General features: G+C 42.4%; 1 protein-coding gene across 8 annotated transcripts in view; it reads right to left on the bottom strand.

Annotated features, from left to right (window-relative positions):
* The window catches only part of dscama (Down syndrome cell adhesion molecule a), a 703,869-nt gene that overhangs the window by 158,275 nt on the left and 521,972 nt on the right, over positions 1-23,622 (bottom strand). For all 8 annotated transcript variants that reach the window (XM_077504132.1, XM_077504133.1, XM_077504134.1 and 5 more), the window contains 5 exons: positions 11,200-11,443; positions 10,690-10,836; positions 6,820-6,975; positions 3,678-3,811; positions 3,369-3,522 (listed from right to left, as the gene is read on the bottom strand). In XM_077504132.1, coding sequence (XP_077360258.1) covers positions 3,369-3,522; positions 3,678-3,811; positions 6,820-6,975; positions 10,690-10,836; positions 11,200-11,443 — 835 coding nt within the window. The remainder of the gene's footprint in view (positions 1-3,368; positions 3,523-3,677; positions 3,812-6,819; positions 6,976-10,689; positions 10,837-11,199; positions 11,444-23,622) is intronic.

Below are 23,622 nucleotides of genomic sequence, written 5' to 3'. Positions count from 1 at the left end.
AGGCTCAAACCGATACAGCTGGATACATTCCTGGGATGAAATATCTTTGTCTGAAGACTGCTTGTAGTCGGCAATGTCAAATTCCAACTCTACACTTGATAGCGAGTCAGAAAGCACCTGTGTTGTTCTCCATATCCTCGTATTGTTTTCGCAAACTTCCGTGTCTCGCGCTGACATCACGCGTGTCCAGGCTTGGAAAAAGGGGGCGTTGCCAGTGAGCTGCCATGTTTTGGAAATTCACAAAAATAGATAATTTTTACAAGCCCTTGTTGTTGCGTTTTTTTCCAAAGTAATAATTGAAATCGTATTATTTGTACTTGTACTTCCATCCATCCATTTTTCCGAACCGCTCACTCCTCACAAGGGTCGCGGGGGTGCTGGAGCTGGCTCAGCTGGCTATGGGCAGTAAGCGGGGTACACCCTGGACTGGTTGCCAGTCAATTGCAGGGCACAGAGAGACCAACAACCATCCGCACTACACAAGCACACCTAGGGACAATTCGGAGCGCCCAATTACCCTGCCATGCATGTCTTTGGAATGTGGGAGGAGACTGGAGGAGACCCACGCCGGCACGCCGGGAGAACATGCAAACTCCACCCAGCAAGGCCGGAGCCTGGACTCGAACCTGAGTTCTCAGTACTGGGAGGCGGACTATATACTTTTAGGGTGACTTTTTTTTTTTCGTGTCCCATACACTTTAAGTTGTGCATGTAGAATTGTAGATGATGGAGTGTGATGTGAAACGGTACCGCTCAATAAGGTAACTGTGCGGAAATGCCAGCATATATACGCGGTCTGATACACACCTGCCCGGTGCCTCAGGTCAGCAGACCAGACACAATTGGAGGTACCAAGGGCTAAGCGGAGGCTTAGAGGAGATCGAGCCTTTGCTGTTGCCGGTCCCTCCCTTTGGAACGACCTACCACTAAATATTAGGCAGTCCCCCTCGTTATCCTCTTTTAAAAGACGTCTTAAAACACATCTGTATTCTTTGGCTTTTGGCGCACCATGAGACTTGTTCTTGGTGTTTTGTGGTGTGTATGAGTTTGATGTTTAGTCTACTTATTTATGTATTTATTTATCTCTTTATTCACTACTTCTTATTTGTTCACTGATGTAAAATGTATTTACAGTGGTACCTCTACTTACGAAATTAATTGGTTCTGGAAGAAAGTTCTTAAGTAGAAAAATTTGTAAGTAGAGACGTAGTTTCCATGTAAATGCCCTAATCCGTTCCAAGCCTCCCAAATTTCAGACATAAATGTTTTATAAAGCATAAAAATGCATCAAAACATGTGACAAATACATGTTACAGTTAGATTATTGCACAATAAATGAGAGTTGTGCATAATGTAAATAACAAAGAATAGAGTAAAGAATAAAAATGATGGTCATTTACCTTTTTAACTGCTGTCCTCATCGTTTTTTTGCCCTCTGGTTCATGTTCTCCTCCCTCAGAAGTGTTTTTTTTTTTTTTTTTTTTGCCTGGTGTTTTGAAAAGAACTGATCCATGGATGTTTTTTTTTTTTTTTGTTTTTGTTTTTTTTTAAACAATCCTTCGTTAATGTCCAATGCAAACATCATCTTAGTGAGCAAACGCCCGACTGGTGAACACTTTTTCTGGGCGATTCTTTTAAACAAATTCTGAAACTTCATGGAAACTTCCGGTATGGCGAGGCATCTTTTTTTTTTTTTTTTTTTTTAAAAAGGCCCGTCTCGTCACAATTAAAAACTTAATGTGTTTTCATCAATCACCAATTGTTTGAATGTTTGCAGAAATTCGTTGGCCGTTAGTTCATACATTTACGAAAAACTATCGGAACACCTCATGGGCCGCGGGATGAATGTTGAGCACGCTGTATAGACACCGATCTAGTATACGCTCATACCTATGGTAGAGGTTCCTCTTAGCCAATGGGATGCCAGAACGATGCACAAACATCTAGTATTTACGCTCATAGGTACCTATGGTAGGAAATAGCCATAGCCAAAAGTATGTTGCATTCGGTAATGTATTTTTACCTTTCGTATCTAGAAATTTCTTTCGTAACGAGAGGCAATATTTTCCCGTTGAGGAGTTTCGTAACTCGAAAATTTCGTATGAAGAGACGTTCGTAAGTAGAGGTTCCACTGTACTTGTAAAAAAAAAAAAAAAAAAAAAAACCTGTATTCACACTTCAAAATGTTTGCTTTGTTCTTGTTTACTGCAAAACTAATGTTTATGTACATCACTTTGTATACAGCAACGCCTGTTCTTAAAGCGCTTTATAAATAAAGTTGAGTTGAGTTGAGTTGATAACATTCTCGCGACAAATATTTAATTCCCTGCAAATATGCACCTTCATCAATAGGTCCATTGTCAAAATGACAGGCCATGTTCTTGACAAAAGTGAACTTTACGCTATAAACTACAGGCGTATTTACGCAAAAAGTCGCCACAGTGGACTCAATGAATGTGAATGTGAAATGAATGTGTGGCTGAAAGGAGGCGGGTACAGAGAAAAACTCGAGGTTCATTGTGACAAACCTGCTACCCACCAGGTTAGGTTCATGGACCATGTTTCTACGGTGACCAACCGAGAGCTTAAATGACCTCTTTTTATGAAACAGGCTAGAGTTCCCTCTTATCGTCTGGTTTCAGTTACTGCCCTTTCTGAAACGTAAAATGCAGACTTTCTTTACCCAGATTTCTCACTAAACCTGCTTTGTGAAATACACCCCTGGTGGTTTAGCTGCATATGACATCATCCACGCAAAGAAAATGATGTGCAGATAAGATCACATTATAGGCTTGAGCATTTTGCTGAGGTAACTACATGCAATGTAGTGATCATTTGAACCGGCATAAATGATGTAGGTTTTGTTATAATCTTTGGAATATTATTTGACAGAAACACGCTGTTTCTGATACTGTTGTCTAGGGGTGGGACGATATAGGTAACTCACGATTCGATACTATGACTATATGTGGCCCACAATAATGACACATGATATACGAACATCAACGATCCACAATATCTATGATATTCGATATATTGTCAGAAATTTTCTCAATGATATATCACGACATTCAGTATGTGAGTGGCAAACAAAACTTGCCGACTGTTCTTCTTCGCCAATAGTGTCTAGACACCAGTTCTTCGCCACTGCTTCTGCCTACTTTGCCGCTATTTCGGGGATTAGTGTCCCCACAAACCAGGACAGGAGAGATTAAGTACTGACGCGAACGGCAAAGGATCACAAAAGTCACGGTTTGGATTGGTTCACGGATTTGAGTCACAGATCGAATCGTTTTTTTGGAACTATTTTCTAAAACATTTTTGTCGTCATTCGTTGATCTTTTTCAACGTTCCATAGTTTCACGTGCCTTCAGCCATGGGTTTAACGGTGATGATTTTGCTGGCATTTCCACGGCCAGCAGCAGTGACGGCCACCACCCAGATGCTGTATTGCCGGTTTCTGCTCAGGTTGGGGATCCGGTAGAAGAACACATCCGGGGCGGCTTCAAACTCACTGCTGACCTGTGTGTGGGAAGACATTCCAGTCCGACTTTTCTCTTACAACTGAGAATAAACCAGTCACTGCTGCAATTAAACAGAAAAATTCTGAAAACGAAAGTGATGATGTAATGTATTACATTCTTTGATTATATTTATATTACTGTACAGTATATTACCGTGGGGTGTGGATTGGAACAGAAAACCGTGTATTTCCTGATGATGCCGTTCACTTTGAGAGGAGGAAGCCATGACACAAACACCACTGAGTTGGAAGCAGCTGCTGCTTTCACACCGCCAGGTGGACCAGGAACTGAAATATAAAGAAAATTATACCATACTCCAGTAGTATTTACTATTTTTCAAACATCAGGGTTTCCTGCTACGAGAGTATAGCGTTACATTTATAGCATGAAGAAGAATACAATATTTTGTTGCCGACAAATTTAGGATGCGACCTGTCAACCAGCAGGTAGGTGGGGGCGTATTTGAATGACTGTTTTTGGCGCAATATTGGATGGATGGAGTCATTCGTTTCTTGGTAATTGAAGATTAAAGAAGTGTTCACACTCAGCAGCTTCTTTCTGTCACATTGGTAATCCAGTCATTCAAACACGCCCACAACCAAATGCCTCTTGGGTGAGAGGCAGGGTCCTAACGTCTGCAAGGCAAAAATAATAATTCGCGAGTGGCACCACACATCTGCAATACAATTTTTTTTTTTCCAATCAAATGACTACTAATTATTATTCCCCTCCTACACAGCAGATGACACTATTCACCACAAAATGTTGTAATCCACCTCACTGTAATCCACTCTGAAGAAGAAGAATCTCCCGAGTCCCAAGAGTACACGTTTTTGGCAATGTCATGCTGGTTTCCCCATGAGATGTGAGTGACTGTTTAAAATAATGTTTATGTTCAGATAGCTATTTTTAGTTGGTCATCAATAAGCTAACGTTGTTTTGCACAAGGTAAAGATAAATGCATGAGCTGAAATGACGTGAAACAGGAGACGGAAATACAGGGCAGCCTTCCAAATTAAAAGCATCGATTTCAAGATTAGATTTCAAAATAAGATGTACTTCAACATCACACACAAAACAGTTTGAAGAATACTTAACACTTTGTATGCCCTAACATATTTAGTCTAGAAGTGGTGTATTTAATAACATCCATCTATCCATTTTCTTAAACCGCTTATTCTTCTTAAGGGTCGCGGGGGTGCTGGAGCCTATCCCAGCTGGCTTCGGGCAGTAGGTGAGGTACACTTAGACTTAGACTTGACTTTATTGATCGCTTTGGGATGGCTCCCTCTGGGAAATTTAAATGTCCAGTAGCAATAAGAACAGATAATAATAAAAAAAAAAAAAAAATTCAATCAATAAATAAGGTTATTACACCAGAGATTGAATTAATAAAAATAATAATAATAAATAATAATAATAATATAATTATAATAATAATAATAATAATAATAATAATAAAAAAATAATTCAATCAATCAATAAATAAGGTTATTACACCAGTTTGACTTAATAATAATAATAATAATAATAATAATAATAATAATAATAATAATAATAATAATAATAATACCAAAAATACAAATTCAATAAATAAATAAATTGCAGGGCACACAGAGATGAACACGCACACACACTAGGGACAATTCAGAGCGCCCAATTAACCTCCCAAGCATGTCTTTGGAATGTGAGAGGAGACCGCAGTACCCGGAGAACATGCAAACTCCACCCAGGAAGGCCCAACTTGCGTCCTCAGCACTGGGAGGCGGACTTGCTAACCACTCCTCCACCGTGCCGCCCGGATTTAATAACATTAATTATGTAACAACTATGGCCTATGGCCCAGTCCACCCTCTAATGATTTTTTTTAGTTTGCTTCTTCTAAAGCAAACTCTCTGCAGTTGCATAAACATTCCACAGCCCAGACAGGATCTAAGCTTGGTTAGCTCTGCAGGTGGTCACTCAACCACCAACAAAGCTGTTTTGAAGCCGCTGTCCAGGTGACAAAGGAATCTATGCGTCTGCCGAAGGCGTGTATTCAAGCCCGACTTCCCAGGTCCAGAGAAAACGCCTTCAATGACTTGGAATATACAAATGACTGATCAAAGGAATGTTCATGACCTCTTATCAATCACAAAGGATATTCTGGCGTCGCGCCCCTCCAGGGGGCACGCCTGGAACGTCTAGATGGAGCAACAGCACCGTCAAGTGGTGAAACTTGGAACTATCCTTAGTACAATTCATAAAGTAACCGCATTTTACACATTTATTCCATGATAATTCTTGACAGATAACTGAACTACGAATGATTCATGTTATGTCTTTGTGTGTATGAACGTCCTATTTCATTTGTACTCCATAAGGAATGAAAGGTAATCAATATCTTTCAGTTCAGTCAGATTAGACAAGTAGAAATTACCTCACAAGTTAGTTTATGATGCATTAATTACGATGTGTGTTAAACGGGTTGTGTGGGAAAACTGATTTGCCAGACTGACCAAATTTAATGCCAAATTATTAATCCCTTTAATAATTTGCTTTTTTTTAAAGTCTGGGTGAGCGAACAGAAGGGTTTGCCACCACCTACTGAAGCCCCGCCCATAGACTTTAAAAAGACGAGGGGACCCTCTCTTTCGCTCTCTCTCTTCCAACATCCGAAGACATGCATGGCAGTTTAATTGGGCGCTCCGAATTGTCCCTAGTTGTGCTTGTGAGTGTGGATGGTTGTTTGTCTCTGTGTGCCCTGCGATTGACTGGCAACCAGTCCAGGGTGTCCCCCGCCTACTGCCCAGGGCAAGCTGAGATTGGCTCCAGCACCACCCGCGACCCTTGTGAGGAATAAGCGGTCAAGAAAACGGATGGATGGATGGAAACAAATAATTTGGCGTAATAGTTGGATAACGTAAAGTATCCTTGACCACGCCACCCCACCCCCCGGCCCCTAGCCCTCCCATTTCTAAAATTGTGTTTTAAAAAAAAAAAAAAGGCTGTAAAACCCCTCACCGCATACTTCATACACTATTCTCAGACATGCTAACATTTTCTTTCATTTCACTCGTATAAAAACTCTCAATATTCAGTCCATTAAAAAAAAATAAGTACACTACTGTAAAATAAAAATAAAAAATAATAATAATAATAAAAAAAACACAACATTGGAAACAGAAAAAGCCGTGAACCTCATACTAATAAATAATAAAATGTTCATCACACTGGTTCATTCAGTGCAATTTCTAATTCATGATGATCTGATTCCAATCCTTTCAACCTGATAATTATGGAAATGGCTGCCTACCGTCTTCCTTTGTGCGTATGTAAATCTGTTCACTGCGAACACCGTCGCCTGCTCGGGTGAAGGCTAACACCTGGATGCTGTAGTTTGTGTACTTCTCCAGTCCATCCAACTCTAGTGATGGCTTGGAAGTTGTTACATTCCTGATCTCTCCAAGCTCTGAGAAAAGGGTAGGAACACAATTCAGTTAGGTCAACAGGTCTCTTCTTGTAACCAAACTTCCTGTAGCTGAACAAATTGTCGTCATTGCTCGAAACATGCGCAGTGCATTAGCTTATGCAGTTGATTGGAATACTGTCAGGTCCAAGGGTGTCAAAGCCTTACCTTTAAATGTTTGAAATGAATGCCAAATTCAATCAGAACGTTTCAGAAAAACAAAAAACAAAAAAACCAAGTGCCTGCACAAGTGGCAGATCTCCTAACCTTGACTGTCAACATTTAATTATTCCCTGGTACATGCTCCAAAAAAAATCCCAAACTTGACATGTATGTTTATAGTCAAGGCCTGAAGGTATCTCTATGACAACATTCAGTTATAGATGCAGCGCCACCTAGCCCTTGAGGCATAAAAAAATTACCCACTTACGTTATTTTTACAAAAATTGAAAACACATTCTAAGTGTGATAACTAAGTCATTTATGAATATTCTTGTACTTTCCACCACTCAAGATGATCACTGGTATCAGACCGATCCAAACATACGTACTTTTTTATTTTGTTTTATTTATTTTTGATAGCCTCGATGGACAATAAAATCAACATTGTGCAATGAGTACAACGAGCAATGATGTATATATATACTACAAAAAATACCAATCAGGTTAACTCATTCCCTAAAAATAAAAAAGGAAGCTGATTTTTGCAGATCTTAACATTGACCAAAACCAATTGAGCTTGACAGACACATCCCACCTGGCAAAAAAAATCCACATGTAAAGGTTTATTATGCCATTTTCAAAGAAATTCTGTTCCCAATGTGCCCGAGCAGCTACTGCTGCGAGGTCCCTATTGTTTTTCGATCGGATTCTTCTTCTTCTTCTTCTTCTTCTTCTTCTTCTTCTTCATTCTCCGCAAACGATCACATTTTTGAGGAACTAAATATTTACGGAAACTCACCAAACTTCGCACACTCTTCAGGCCCGGTGAAAAATTTGATATTCTGACGTTGTAATAATAATGTTACTCTATAGCGCCCCCTAGTGTAGAAAAATAAAAACCAAACCCGGCACGTTTGAGCTAGAGCAACGGAAATTGGCAGGCACGTGTAGCACCCCAAGACGCACAAAAAAAGTCTATTGGGACCATGTAGGTAAAATGTACAGGAAGTGAGCTATGAATTTTTTAATGTCCAATTTTGGCCCATTTTGGCACATTCACTGTGGTCATGCTTTTTCCCCCTTTGCAAACATTTTTCATCCAATTGACTTCAAACTTGGCATGTATCATCTCAAGACCTGTGACAACAACTGGGCAAAAATATCTTGACTATTCGAAATACTATATTCATCATCAAAAATTGCCTTTGGATTTACGCCGGTGTGGTCATTATGCCTACTAGTTGTCGTGCTTTGCTAATATCGAATATCATCGCGTTAATCCAAGTTCCCGTTTGAAACAAAACACCCAACTCAGATATGAACATAGCGATTTCCAGCCAGTTGTAATTCCGACGTTCGTTTTATGTAACAAATCTTGCATTGGATTAGAAGTCGTAATAGGGATGTCCCTTTGTGAACGACAGTGCTCTGGAGAGCACTTAAGCGAGTCAACACACCTCGGTACAGTTCAACAAGTAAATAGACTTACCAGCACTTTCCACGCCACCCCACGCATTTCCTTCCAAAGTCCATTGCCAAAATTGCAAACGGGCCGCTGAAACGCTACCCCCCGGCTTTTGGTGTGATGTAGCATGCTAGCTAGTAGCTGTTCCGAGGCTATACCCGCCCCGCTGCAATATGATTGTCTACAGCGTTGCTGGAAGGATATGACGCATTGCCATGACACGCCCCGTAATCATGGACGCGCTCCGTAACCATGAATGCCGCCATATTGGATTAGCGCTCTTGAAGGGGAACAAAAAAAAAAAACAAAAAAAACAAAAAAAAACGGAACACGGACGGGCCGAACCGAAACTGTTGAACCGATCGGCTTTAACGGTTTTCAAAAACCGTCCCAGGCCTAATATATATGGCTGGCAACCAGTTCAGGGTGTACCCCGACTGGAGCTAAAATACACAATGTTTAAGGTAGTGATAGACCATATGTTTTTTTCAAGGCCGTCAAGGAGACCGATAACCGATATTGCAAGCCGATATTCATTTTCAGTAAAAGAGAAAATATTAACTTCAAAATTTTAAAAATGTATGTTTTTTTTCTTTTAATCTTAAACATACAAAGAATTGACAGCTTTGTTAAAAAATTCTAACAAAAAAAATACCGGGAGCTTCCACAGTCATCAGCATGTTTTACACAAAGTTAAAAACTCAGCAAGTAAATAGTTCCCTGAAGTTTTCTCCTGGAGATAGTTTTCCAAAATTTCAACATAATTTCTTAATTCTATTATCATTCTTCTTTTTTTTTCTTTTTTTTTTTTTTTTTTAAATAAAGTGTAGGGGAGTTCCCAATGTGTCAGCAATACATGTCTGTGAACTTCTTACAAATACTGACAAAAATGCTAAATTTCGCTATGTTCGCAAGCATGCACCGTTCAGTGAGATACCAGCGTTATCGGCCTTCACATTGATAAAAAGGCCGATGCCGATATTTGTCAAAATGCCAATATCGGCACCGATAATCGGCCTGGCCGATAATCAGTCTATCCCTAGTTTAAGAGGCAGAATGTTAGCGTGGAGTATTTGGACTGTGTAGCACTACCAACGGTTCCCTGCTTTGAAAGAATGCACTCGGCTAGCTGTTAGCACCGAGCTAGGCTGCTACAGCTTTCCAAGAGGTGTCCATGGCCACTGTCAAACTCCTGTGAGAGCCAAGAGCCGAATGGATGCCGTCTTGTTACTTGGAGTGACTCCAAGCCACTTGATCTCTAGATGTGAGGCGAATTTTCTTCAGCAACAACAGAAAATACCTCACAAGTGTTACACATAAGTGTAACACATCAATGTATTCTTTCTGGTTCACCTGCAGTAAAGTAACGTCACTTTACAAGGCACATCTGAAAACTTAACAAAATAAAAGCGTTCAACATCGTCAAAAGGAGTCACTATAACAGTAATTGCAGTAATAAATTAAATTATAATGCATATATTTGTGGGGACTGGCGTCGTTGTATTTTACAATTTTAAAAATGTATAAACTTTGTTGTTTTTCCACACATCCTGAGACTGCCTACTGTTACCTTACCATTCAAACTCCTCATGGCTGACAATTCCTTAAGCATCCATGATAAATGTGAAAGCCAACAAGATGTGACATGGCAGGGGCCGAAGGTAATTGTGCTGTCAAAGCCAACTCCCGCTCACGCAAACCCAACTTGTGAATATGGCGTAACCTGTTATCTGACATCCACATGGCCATGGAGAATTTAAGCCACAAGAGAATTAGTCCAGCAATGCACCTGGGCAACTGCTTACTCACCAGCATCAGTAACAACCCTTATTACTCGGTATAACACAGCTTTTCTTAGCTCAAAGCAAATTTGTAAATATGCAGAAATTATATGATATGTAGCAACTGTATCATACTGAGACCAAGCCAAATCAGAGTGTACGCAAATTGCTGCAAGCTAGAGGATGTTCACTCTTGTTCAGTAATCAGAACATGTGACCCACTTCTAGTCGAGAATAAAACAAACCAATGCAAAGACCATGGTGCACTTATCAAAATAATTTGATAACAAATGCAAAATGCAACAGTACCTCCATCGGGCAGGTTGGCCCAGTAGATAACCCTGAAGCCCACCAGATTGCCATTCAGCGCATCTTTTGGAGGGGTCAGCCAGGATAGGGAGATAACCTCTGGAAATGTGGCTGTGGCTTGGACGTGCTCTGGAGGACGACTTGGAACTGGGGAGGGAGAAGAACAGGAGACATGACAACGTACACAAACAGCAGCCATTGTAAGAGTAAGGAGACATTGCAGTACCCTCTCATATCCACTAGGTTGTAATTTAACCTCATAATTAATGCTCTAAAGCGCACTCACATTGCTCAAATCTTTAATATTGACCACAAGAGAACAGTATTTTGTTATTTGGAAAAGTTGTAAAATCTATTTCAAAAAATGAATAAATAGAATGTTTTGGTTTGGATTCCATATCCCCAAAAAATCAATTATGAAACAAGTCACATTTTCTCCTGCCATTTGGTGTCAAAATATGCCCTATTAAAAATGAGTTCAAGAGCAAAGCTTTCATCCTGCTTTCTTACCATCCTCCAGTGTTGTGGCAGCCACCTCAGTGGAAGATGGCCCAGTACCTGCACTGTTACTGGCTTGCACCACAAGGCCGTACTGGGTGAACTTCTTGAGGTTGTCCAGTACCAAGCTTTCTGCGTTGTCCCCTGTCGTCTCCACGCTGATTACGCTAAACTGGTAGTTTCCACCTGAGCTGTACTCTCTGTAGCCCACTTGGTAGCCCTTGATTGCACCATTCTGGAGGTGTTTCTTAGGTGCCTAGCCGAAAGCAAGAGGTGTTATTATTGGATACAGGATGCATCTATAAATGTTATCAATACTACGAACAATAGACTACAGTATTTGTCAAATCTACAAAGCTTGTGTTTCCCCTTGAAGCTTCTCTGACCAAAGTATGTTTGCCAGTTACATGCAATTTGCAAGTGCAGTCTTCATGTCACAGACAGATTTTTAGCACAAAGCAGAAATTACAAAAATAACTAGAGCTGCAATTAGCTATAAAGGGCCCTCGCAGCCCGGGCCTCTCTGGGGTTCTGGCACGTTGGGGTACTGGCAGATTGGAAGCAGAATTTCTTTGAAAATGGCACAATAAACCTTTACATATGGAATTTTTTTTGCCATGTGTGATGAGTGTGTAAAGCTCAATGATTTTTGGTGAATGTTAAGATTAGGGCTGTCAAAGTTAAAGTGTTAATAGATTAATTAATCACAGAAAAATGTTGCATTAATCACGTATTAACGCAAATTAATCGCACTATTTTTTTTTACCGCACTTGAGCCTTGACTGGATAGATACTTTGAAGGCCGTGCTGGTCAGTGGTGTCATGGTTCGCCTCTCAGGCCTCTGTTTGTTTTTTCATTCCAGCACCCAAGTGTTCCCTCCTTAATGACCACACCTGTTCCTCATGTACAATCAATGGACATAAAAGCCACTGCACCACCACTGCCGACTGCCAGATTACTCATCTTGCTCACTGCCGTGCAGCCATGTGTTTATTCTAGCGTTCTCATAGCCTTTCATAGTTTTTTCATGTGTCTTGTATTACTACGTCGCCCTTTGTTGTACTTTGTAGAATGTTTGATTTTTAGTTTGCGTTTACTCACCTAGACTTGTAGTGTTACCTTTTACGTGTGCGCTGTTGGCCATGTGTTTCTAAGTAACTTTCTATTTCGTGTTGTATGATAATTGCTGTGATTCCTTACCTTTTTGTAAGCAAGTGTTTTTTCGTTAAATACTATTTTTCTCCTTGCCTTTTGCAAGTGTTTTCGGTTGAGTTGTTTTTGTACTGGTTGCCTGACCAGCTTTTCGGTTGTTTGTTTCCGCGCATCTCTGTGGAATAAATTCTTGATCATCCTTTCTCTGGTCTGCATATTCTGGGATCCACTGTTGCCGGCTATCCCGGCCACCCTAACAGAAACCCAGAAAAGGTATGTCACGATTTAGCCAGTTAAAGGAAGTTGGTGGGGCAGCATGAGAAATCGCTGCGTGAGATGCTAGAGGCGATTTCCACGCTGGCCCGCCAATTTGGGGAGCTTATGACCCAGCAGTCAAGCAGAAGCTTGCGCTTCTCCCCGAGCTAGCTCATCTCCCGACTTGGAGCAGGCGCTGCCTTCTCATGTTGCTGTTCGCGAGCCTTCTCTGCCCCATCCGTCACGTTACGGAGGGGAACCCGGTATGTGCGGTACAATTTTGCACCACTGTTCCTTGATTTTTGACCAACAACCGCTTATGTATGTCCTTGATCGCTCCAAGGTAGCATTTGTTATGAGCCTCGTGACTGGCCAAGCAGCCTCTTGGAGTATGACCGTGAGCAAATCAGTACCTGAGCTCCGGTCTTCCTTCCCTGATTTTCTTCGTGAACTCAGACGCGTGTTTGATCATCTTGTGACGGGGAAGGAGGCCGGAGGCCAGTTACTTGACTATGTGCAGGGGCGGCAATCAGTCGCGGACTATTCTATTGGATTTCGAATCCTGGCCGCAGAAAGCGGGTTTGACCATCGAGCGCTTTGTAGTATATTCCGGCGAGGACTCTCACCCGTATTGAAGGACGAGTTAGCAGTTCGCGACGAAACCACGAACTTGGAAGGACTTATAGCCCTGAGTATTAGACTGGATAATCGTATCCGGGAAAGACGGCGAGAACGGGGCTGCGAGCGAAGCAGCCAACGCAGAGGCATGTCTGCATCCGCGTGGGAGAGGACGCGCGAAGGGGATTCCGAAAATGAGCCCCGACCACATACCATGACTGACGCCGCAGCGGACGAGCCCATGCAAATGGGGAGTGGTCGACTTCACCCAGCAGAGCGGTTGTGACGATCTCGGAGCGGGGCCTGCTACTACTGCGGTCAAGTGGGACACGGGGTCGCCGGCTGACCAGCCAGAACTTCACGGGGGCAACAAGGGACAACGCTGCTCCGCTCTCTACAAGCTCCGGCTGATACCCCGATCCCGTCAGCGACACCACAGTGTGAGTGTATTAGGACTGGGGTAGAGAAGAGTATGGTGGGTTCTTGAGCTGTCAGCCGCACAAGGCTCAAACTTCCAGGGGAGGTAACGGGGGCAGGAAATACTGTTACAGTTATAGCTCTTATTGACTCTGGGGCCGATGAGTGTTTCATGGATTCCGGTATTGCTGAACAGTTGGGTTGTCCTTTAGAACCCCTTAGGGAATGTAAAGAGGTGCTGGATCTTGACGAACGCCTCCTGGCTGCTATTGAAAATGTTACGGTTCCGGTTGAGTTAAGGTTGTCAGGTAATCACGTGGAGCGTCTTCGGTTTTTTGTTATGCCGTCCCGTTCGGTACCCATTATTATGGGTCTTCCGTGGTTTAAGAAACGTAATCCAGAGATTGACTGGTCCAAGGAAAACTGGAGCGAATTCTGTCATGCTAATTGTCTACTATCCGCTGACCCAATAAACCCACCTCTCCACCTATTCCTCCGGAGGCAATCTGCCTCAACAATGTACCGAGAGAATATCATGATCTTAGTAAGGTTTTCAGTAAGGACCGCGCCCAGTCGTTGCCACCCCATAGACCCTACGATTGCGCTATCGGCCTGGTTCCCGACGCGCCACTTCCTACCTCCAGATTGTACCAGGTTTCGCAACCGGAACAAGCGGCCTTGCATGACTATATCTCTTCCTCCTTGGCCGCCGGCTTAATCCGTCCGTCGACTTCACCGGGAGGATCAGGGTTTTACTTTGTCGAGAAGAAAGACAAGTCATTACGGCCCTGTGTGGATTACAAGGGTCTCAATGACATTACTATAAAGCATAAATACCCCTTGCCCTTGCTTGATTCAGCGTTTGCGCCACTGCAAGCTGCAACAGGTTTTACAAAACTTGATCTTCGGAGTGCATACCACTTGGTTCAGATTCGGGAGGGGGATGAGTGGAAAACCGCTTTCAAGACCCCGCTGGGACATTTCGAATACTTAATGCCGTTCGGACTAACTAACGCACCCTCCGTGTTTTAGTGTTTAATTAACGACGTCTTACGAGATATGCTGGATCAGTTCTGTTTTGTGTATCTTGACGACATCCTGATTTATTTCACACAATCTCAAAGAACATAGGATTCATGTACACAAAGTGCTCCAGCGATTACCGGAGAACCAGTTGTATATAAAAGCTGAGAAATGCAAGTTTCACTTAGACTCGGTCCAATTTCTGGGCTTCATAGTGGAGAGAGGACAACGTAGAGCAGTCCCAGCCAAGATTCAGGCTGTGGTGGATTGGCCTCTCCATCATCTAGGACACAGATGCAAAGGTTCCTAGGGTTTGCTAATTTCTATAGGTGCTTTATCCAAAACTATAGTCAAAGGGCAGAACCACTTACATGGCTTACATCTAATAAGGTCCCATTCCAGTGGACTCCGGAAGCGGAATTAGCTTTTTTGGAATTAAAACAATTGTTTTCTACTGCACCAGTGTTGAAGCATCCTAACCCAGAACTTCCGTTTGTGGTCGAGGTCGACGCATCCAGTTCTGGAGTGGGCGGGGTCCTCTCCCAACGCTCCCCAGATGACCAGAGGCTGCACCCCTGCGCGTTCTTCTCAAAGCGCCTTAGTCCTGCAGAGGTCAACTATGACGTTGGGAACCGCGAACTTCTGGCCATCGTACTGGCTCTACGGGAGGGGAGACACTGGCTGGAGGGAGCGAACAAACAATTCATCATCTACACAGACCACAAGAACCTGGAATATATTCGTGCAGCCAAAAGAAAGAACCCACGTCAGGCAAGATGGGATCTGTTTTTTACTCGTTTTGACTTTGTGCTGACATCGCAGGGGAACTCTGAAGCCAGACGCCCTGTCACTTATCCATGACCACGCCACAGAAGCCACGGCTTCCGAACCTATTCTGCCCGAACGCTGCATCGTGGGAGCATTGCAATGGACTATTGAACAGAGAGTTCCCGACGCACTGGCAGGTATCCAAGTACCGGAAGAGGTTCCTCCTGGGAAATTGTTTGTGCCCCCTCAGGTACGCCCGGACGTTCTACAATGGGGACATGAGTCCAACCTCTCGTGCCATCCTGGAGTCCACCGCACACAATTCCTGGTGGAACAACGGTTCTGGTGGCCAGAACTCAGAAAGGACGTCTCAGACTTTGTGAGGGCTTGTGTCGCATGTGCCTGTGGAAAGGCGTCCCACCAAGCCCCTGCTGGGCTACTACGGCCCCTACCGGTACCCTCTCGCCCTTGGTCTCACATTGCCATGGACTTCATCACGGGACTGCCAGTGTCAAAAGGTAACACTGATTCTGACCGTAACAGACCGATTTTCAAAGCTCGGCCATTTCGTGGCCTTATCAAAGTTGCCGTCTGCATTGGAGACGGCCAAGCTGCTAATCAAGCACGTGGTTCGGCTCCATGTCATCCCCCTCGACTTGGTCTCCGACCGAGGACCACAGTTCGTGTCCCAAGTCTGGAAGCGGTTCTGCAGAGCGTTAGGAGCCACCACGAGCATGTCATCACGCTACCACCCGCAAACCAACGGCCAAACGGAACGCCTGAACCAGGAACTGGAAGCGGCACTTCGTTGTGTGTGCCTGCAGTCCCCCGCATCATGGTCATCACACCTAGCCTGGGTTGAGTACGCACACAACACGTTGGTTTCCTCAGCCACAGGTCGATCTCCATTCGAGGCTGCTTACGGATACCAGCCCCCGCTGCTTCCGTCCCAAGAGGGACAAGTAGACCTCCCGTCCTTGCAAATGCACCTTCGCCGAGCCCACAGAGTCTGGCAGGATACCAGAGCCGCCTTGTCCCGTACTGTTGCCCGGAACCAGGCCATCGCTGATCGCCGCCGCCGCCCGGCACCAACCTACACACCGCGAGACAAGGTATGTCTATCCACCCGAAACTTACGGCTAGCAGGCGGGGCCAAGAAGCTGGGGCAGCGGTTGGCCCTTACGAGATCGTTACTGTGATTAATCCCGTGGCCATGAAACTTCGTCTCCCGCCATCCATGAAGGTCCACCCAGTCTTCCAGTCTCCCAGCTCAGGACCGTTGTCTCCAGCGACTTGGCTCCTACTCCGGTGACTCCTCCGCCTCCACGTCTACTCGACGCCGACGGTGACCCTATCTACAGGGTCAGACAAATCCTGGACTCCAGACCTCGCGGCAGGGGTGTCCACTATCTGGTTGACTGGGAGGGCTACCGGCCAGAGGAGCGGCAGTGGGTCCCCCGCTCCTGGATCTTGGATCCGTCCCTCTTGCGGGACTTCCACTCAGCTCACCCCTCGAAACCAGGTGGTTGATTTTTAGTTTGCGTTTACTCACCGAGACTTGTAGTGTTACCTTTTACGTGTGCGCTGTTGGCCACGTGTTTCTAAGTTGAACTTTCTATTTCGTGTTGTATGATAATTGCTGAGATACCTTGCCTTTTTGTAAGCAAGTGTTTTTTCGTTAATTAGGGCCCGAGCGACCGCTACGAGGTCCCTCCTATTTTTTTAAGAATTCTTCTTCTTCTTCTTCTTCTTCTTCTCCGCAAACGATCGCATTTTTGAGGACCTAAACATTTATGAAAACTCATAAAGTTTGTTTTGCAATCTCTTCGGGCCTAGCGAAAAATTTGATATGATGTAGTTGTCATAACAACGCAACTCTATAGCGCCACCAAGCGTAGAAAAATAAAAACCAATCCCGGCCCGTTTGACCTAGCGCTACGAAAATTGCCAGGCAAGTGTAGGACCCCGAGACGCACAAAAAAAGTCAGTGGAAGCCATTTCCTAAAATGTACAGGAAGTGAGCTATGAATTTTTGAATGTCCAATTTTGGCCCATTTTGGCATATTCACTGTGGTCATGCTTTTCCCCCCTTAGCAATCATTTTTCATCCCATTGACTTCAAACTTGCCATGCATCATCTCAAGACCTGAGACAACAACTGGGCAAAAAATCTTGACTTTTCAAAATACTATATGACGGGGGCGGGGCACAAAATATTGCCTTTAAAATGTCATTTTTTCCAGAAAGAGCAAATGCTTAATAACTCCCATGTTCAAGCTCCAAAAAATCTCATGCAACTTAATAGTCATGGCCTGAAAACATATATACGATAAAATTTGGTTAAACAAACAGTGTCACCTCGTGGTAACAATAAATGTCATACTGTACGTTTTTAGCTACTGTGCCAAGCTCATTGAAGGGATCCAGTTGAAAATTGCTCAGAAAAGCCTTAAGATGTTGATCATGGCCCACACTGAATATTGTAACTTTTCGCCAAAGGGCGTGGCCGCTACGGTGCCACAAAATCTGATAATTTTTCGTGACAATAAAAGCTGCTTTAACATGACCCAGATGATAATATCTTCTCAAAATTTCACACATTTGATGAGAGTCCAGCCCTTATGACATCTACGAACTTATATTTCATCTCACTGATAGCGCCACCTACTGGCAATTTTTTTTCTTACAAATTTTTCTTCAATGTTTTTCTCCAACCACGTAAACTGGACCTACCTCATATTTACTCAGAAGAGGGTTTCGGCCTGCATGATGTCACAACACGAAGTTTGTGAGTTTCCGCGAATCGCTGTCGGCGTGGCTAAGCGCTGTTCGCCAAGAAAACAACGACATTTTTGAAGGCCTAAACTGGCACAGAAACACATGAAACTTGGCACACGCATTTGGCCTGGCAAAATGAGCAATATTTTATCGTTGATTGTGCTATTTTTACAAAAATGACTCAATAGCGCCCCCTAGAAATTTTTAACGAAGCAGCCCCGGTTGTACGTTTAAGCAAGATCTATGAAAATTTTTAGGTGCATGAGGGAGCCCAAGACCTACAAAAAAGTCTCTTGGACGCATGTGCTAAAATGAGCAGGAAGTGAGCTACGAATTTTTGAATGTCCCATTTTTGACGATTTTTGTACATTTTCAGGGGGCATACCTTTGCCCACTTCTCTTACATGTTTCATCTAATTTGCTTCAAACTTGACCTGGATCATGTCAAGACCTGAGCCAACGACAGGGGAAAAAATCTTGACTTTTCGGAATACTATATGATAAGGGCAGGGCATCACATTTTATGTTTTCAGATGAAAAAGGATATGGTTAATACCTCCCCGGTACATGCTCCAAAAAATCCCAAACTTGACATGTGTGTTTATAGTCAAGGCCTGAAGGTACCTCTACGACGACATTCACTTATATATGCAGCGCCACCTAGCCCAAGAGGCATAAAAAAAAAAAAAATAAATACCCCACTTAGGGTATTTTTACAAAAATTGTTAATACGTTTCACAATGAAAAAGGATATGCTTAATAACTCCCCGGTACATGCTCCAAAAAATCCCAAACTTGACATGTATGTTTATAGTCGAGGCCTGAAGATATCTCTATGACAACATTAAGTTATATATGCAGCGCCACCTCGCCCTTGAGGCATAAAAAAAACAAATACCCCACTTATGGTATTTTTACAAAAATTGTAGTAAACTCATTCTAAGTGTGATAACTAATTCATTTATTAATATTCTTTTACTTTCCACCACTCAAAATGTTCACTGGCATCAGACCTATCCAGACATACAAACTTTTTTATTTATTTTTGATAGCCTCTATGGACATCGTGAATGAAGGATATGCTTAATAACTCCCCGGTACGTGCTCCAAAACATTCCAAATTTGACATATATGTTTATAGTGAAGGCCTGAAGGTATCTCTATGACAACATTCATTTATATATGCAGCGCCACCTAACCTTTGAGGCATAAAAAAAAATAAAAAATGCCCCACTTACGGTATTTTTACAAAAATTGTAAACACATTCTAACCGTGATAACTAAGTCATTTATAAATATTCTTTTACTTTCCACCACTCAAAATGTTCACTGGCATCGGACCGATCAAAATATATGTACTTTTTTATTTTGTTTTGTTTTTTTTATCAGCTCTATGGACAATAGAAGCAACATTGTGCAACGAGTATGAGCGATGATGTGTATATATACTTTTACAAAAAATACCAATCAGGGCAACTCATTGCCTATAAATAAATATTGACGCTGATTTTTTAGATCTTAACAGTCACCAAAACCCATTGAGCTTGACACACGCATTACACCTGGCAAAAAAAAATAAAAAATCCACATATAAAGGTTTATCATGTCATTTTCAATAAATTTCTGCTTCCAATGTGCCAGTACCTCAACTTGCCAGTACCCCAACGTGCCAGTACCCCAACGTGCAAGTACCCCAACGTAGCCCAGGCTGCGAGGACCCTTTATAGCTGCTCGCAGCTCTAGTTACTGTTTTTCTCCTTGCCTTTTGCAAGTGTTTTCGGTTGAGTTGTTTTTGTACTGGTTGTTTGACCAGCTTTTTGGTTGTTTGTTTCCGCGCATCTCTGTTGAATAAATTCTTGATCATCCTTTCTCTGGTCTGCGGATTCTGGGATCCACTGTTGCCGGCTATCCCGGCCCCCCTAACAAGTGGTTCGGTCAATGCACGGCATTTCCTACACCTGTTGTTCCAAAATGAGGGGGGTGACTCCAGTTGGTGTGCTCGGTGGTAAATTTCGCTTTAAAAAACACCACGACGGGACTTTAGATAAAACAAAAGTAATTTGCATTTAATTAATTAATAATTGCTGAATTGCACCCAATTGATATGATGCTGTTACGTTTTGAGCAATACGCGCATGTATGTACATGCATTTAATCAATGTTTGCAAATGACATTCAGATCATAAAATGTGTTAATGTCAAAATATTATGGTATTTTGTATTTATTTTATATTACATTGTAAGGGAAATCGGTCCAATTAATTATTAAATCAATAATTGTTAATTATTAAATTAATAATCAATTGGCTCATTAATTGAAGGAGACTCAAACTTAATATTCAAATTAAGTTGAGCTTGCCTGCGGAGCACCACATCTCTTTTTGATAATTTTATCAGGATAACAGATGAGAACCTCGTTGAATCAGTCATTAAAATGAAGGTTGTGCCCTTACTACAATTTTGTGAGTTCTTTGTTCAGCTTAGAGGTCACTATAAATTGTTGAAACACACACACAGTAAACCAGGGGTTGAGTTTTGTGCACGTTTATTCTCTAACCTAGGTGGGATAATCTACTTAGAATTTAACGAAGCAAAACTAACTACTATGATAGGCAATGAAACGAGAACTAAAATAATAAAAATAATCAAAGGAGAAGAAAAGAAGAAAAAAAGAAACGGTCTTAGCCAAGGTGATAGATTTCTTAAATCAAACCAACATGGGACCCACAATCAACCTAGTTTGCACCAATTTGTACTAGGGCAAAGGCCTGCAAAGTTGCACTTACAGATGGGGTTGGTCTGAGAAGCAGGACCCTGGATGGAGACTCGCCAAGCCCGTTTGAAGATAGAATGGAGAAGGTTCAGTTCAGGAGAGGGAGAGAGAGGTCGTCCGGCTGGCCAACTGAGCGTCACGGGGTCAACCTGCTGGCTGGGAAGAGGCCCTCTTGATTGAGGCCTCGGTGCTTGGGAAAAGCACCATCCGTTGAGCCTTTGCAGGGACTAAAAGCAGCGTGTTTCGCTGCGCCTGTCGCTACACGCGATGGCTTCTGTGCGTTGCCGTGTGCTGGAGGTTAAGCTAGCTGGGCTAGCCCTTTGTCTGGCAGCCGCGCCGATGGAGACCAGGAAGGAGCCAAGGAGCAGCGAAGAAGCGGGAGCCAAAGAGCAGCGGAGAAGAGAGAGCAAGCAGCACGCAGGGAGCGTGCTTTTAAATTGGGAAGGCGGCGGCCTCCACACCAGGGGGGCCGGTTGAGACCACAGTGGAAAGTTACCAGCTGGGGGAGGTTTTTGGTTGACTAATCAGATTGAATCTGGATCCCATGTGTGTTAAGATTCTAAGGTCAGAATTCAACCAATGCAACACGTACAATTGAATACCTCAAATAAAATGTTACCTAGCTTACACTGTTAAAACGTGCATACACATGAAAGTTTAGTGGAGAATCTGCCACTGCAATGGAACATTTTCATGACATTTCATGGAGTCAACATTTCACAAATGGCAAACATAACATTTCATAATTCATTGTTCTGTTGCAAAATAAGAAAGTCAAGTTTCTAAGAAGGCTTTTACTGTCCTGATTTGTGTGTGTGCGCGTCAGTCAGAGCATGTGTGGCCGTTTGTGGGGGATGTTCTTGTGCTCCCCACCCCTCACAGTGGCATGTTCAGGCCACAGGAGCTCAATTCCTTTGGAACTGAGGTTGCAAAAAGTTACAAACGGCCGATAATCGTTACAACATGAATATGCAAGTAATTTAGCTGATTAATCGTGATTAATCAAAATTAAAAAGTGTGACTAATCAGATTAAAAATTTTAATCGTTTGACAGCACTAGTTAAGATCCTAAAAAATCAATGTCCTTTTTTATTTTTAGGTAATGAGTTGCCCCCTGATTGTTATTTTTTGTAAAAGTATATATACACATCATTGTTCGTTGTACTCATTGCACCATCTTGCTTTTATTGTCCACTGAGGCCATCAAAAATAAATAAATACATAAAATAAAAAGTACATATATATAGGTCCAGTTAACCAGTTAATGTGGTTGGAGAAAAAAGAAAAATCATGAGAAAAACAATTGCCAGTTGGTGGCGCTATCAGTAAGATGAAATATAAGTTTATAGATGTCTTAAGGGCTGGACTCTCATCAAATGTGTGAAATTTTTGAGAAGATACGATTATCTGGGTCAAGTTAAAGCAGCTTTTATTGTCACGAAAAATTATCAGACTTGTGCGTCTCGGGGTGCAACACGTGCCTGCCAATTTTCATAGCACTAGGTCAAACATGCCAGGATTGTTTTTTATTTTTCTACACTATGGGGCGCTATAGAGTCGCGTTGTTATGACAACTTCATAATATCACATTTTTCGCCGGGTGCAAAGTTCGGTGAGTTTTCGTAAATATTTAACTCCTCAAAAATGAGATCGTTTGCGAAGAATAAAGAAGAAGAAGAAGAAGAAGAAGAAGAAGAAGAAGAAGAAGAAGAAGAAGAAGAAGAAGAAGAAGAAGAACGAAAAACAATAGGGAGCTCGCAGCGGCCACTGCTTGGGCCCTAATAATAATAATAATAATAATAATAATAATAATAATAATTCAAACGAAAAACAATAGGGACCTCGCAGCAATCGCTGCGAGGGCCCTAATAATAATAATAATAATAATAATAATAATAATAATTATTATTATTATTATTATTATTATTATTATTATTATTAAACGAAAAACAATAGGGGCCTCGCAGCGGTCGCTGCTCGGGTCCTAACAATTCTAATAATAAGAATTCCAAAGAAAAACAATAGGGACATTGCTGCGGTAGCTGCTCGGGCCCTAATAATAATAATCCGAACGAAAAACAATCGGGACCTCGCAGTGGTAGCTGCTCGGGTCCTAATAATTTGAACAAAAAACAATACGGACCTTGCAGCGGCCACTGCTCGGGCCCTACTCCTACTACTACTACTACTACTACTACTACTACTACTAATAATAATAATAATAATAATAATAATAATTCGAACGAAAAACAAGAGTGACATTGCAGCGGTAGCTGCTCGGGCACTAATAAAAAAAACAAATCAAATAAATAAATAAATAACTAAATAAATAATAATAATAATAATAATAATAATAATAATAATGAAAAACAATAGGGACCTCGCAGTGGTAGCTGCTCGGACCCTAATAATAATAATAAAAACAATAATAATAACAACAATACTACTACTACTACTACTACTACTACTACTACTACTACTAATGGGGGTTGGACTCCGCCAAGGCTGCCCTTTGTCACCGATTCTGTTCAGAACTTTTATGGACAGAATTTCTAGGTGCAGCCGAGGAGTCGAGGGAGTCTGGTTTGGTGGCCTCAGCATTGCTTCTATGCTCTTTGCAGATGATGTGGCAGATGATGTGGCTTCATCA

The sequence above is a fragment of the Festucalex cinctus genome, chromosome 18 (assembly GCF_051991245.1).
Source record: "Festucalex cinctus isolate MCC-2025b chromosome 18, RoL_Fcin_1.0, whole genome shotgun sequence".
Classification (NCBI taxonomy): domain Eukaryota; kingdom Metazoa; phylum Chordata; class Actinopteri; order Syngnathiformes; family Syngnathidae; genus Festucalex; species Festucalex cinctus.
The sequence above is the reverse complement of the archived record's forward strand: the minus strand, read 5'-3'. Positions and strand labels throughout refer to the sequence as shown.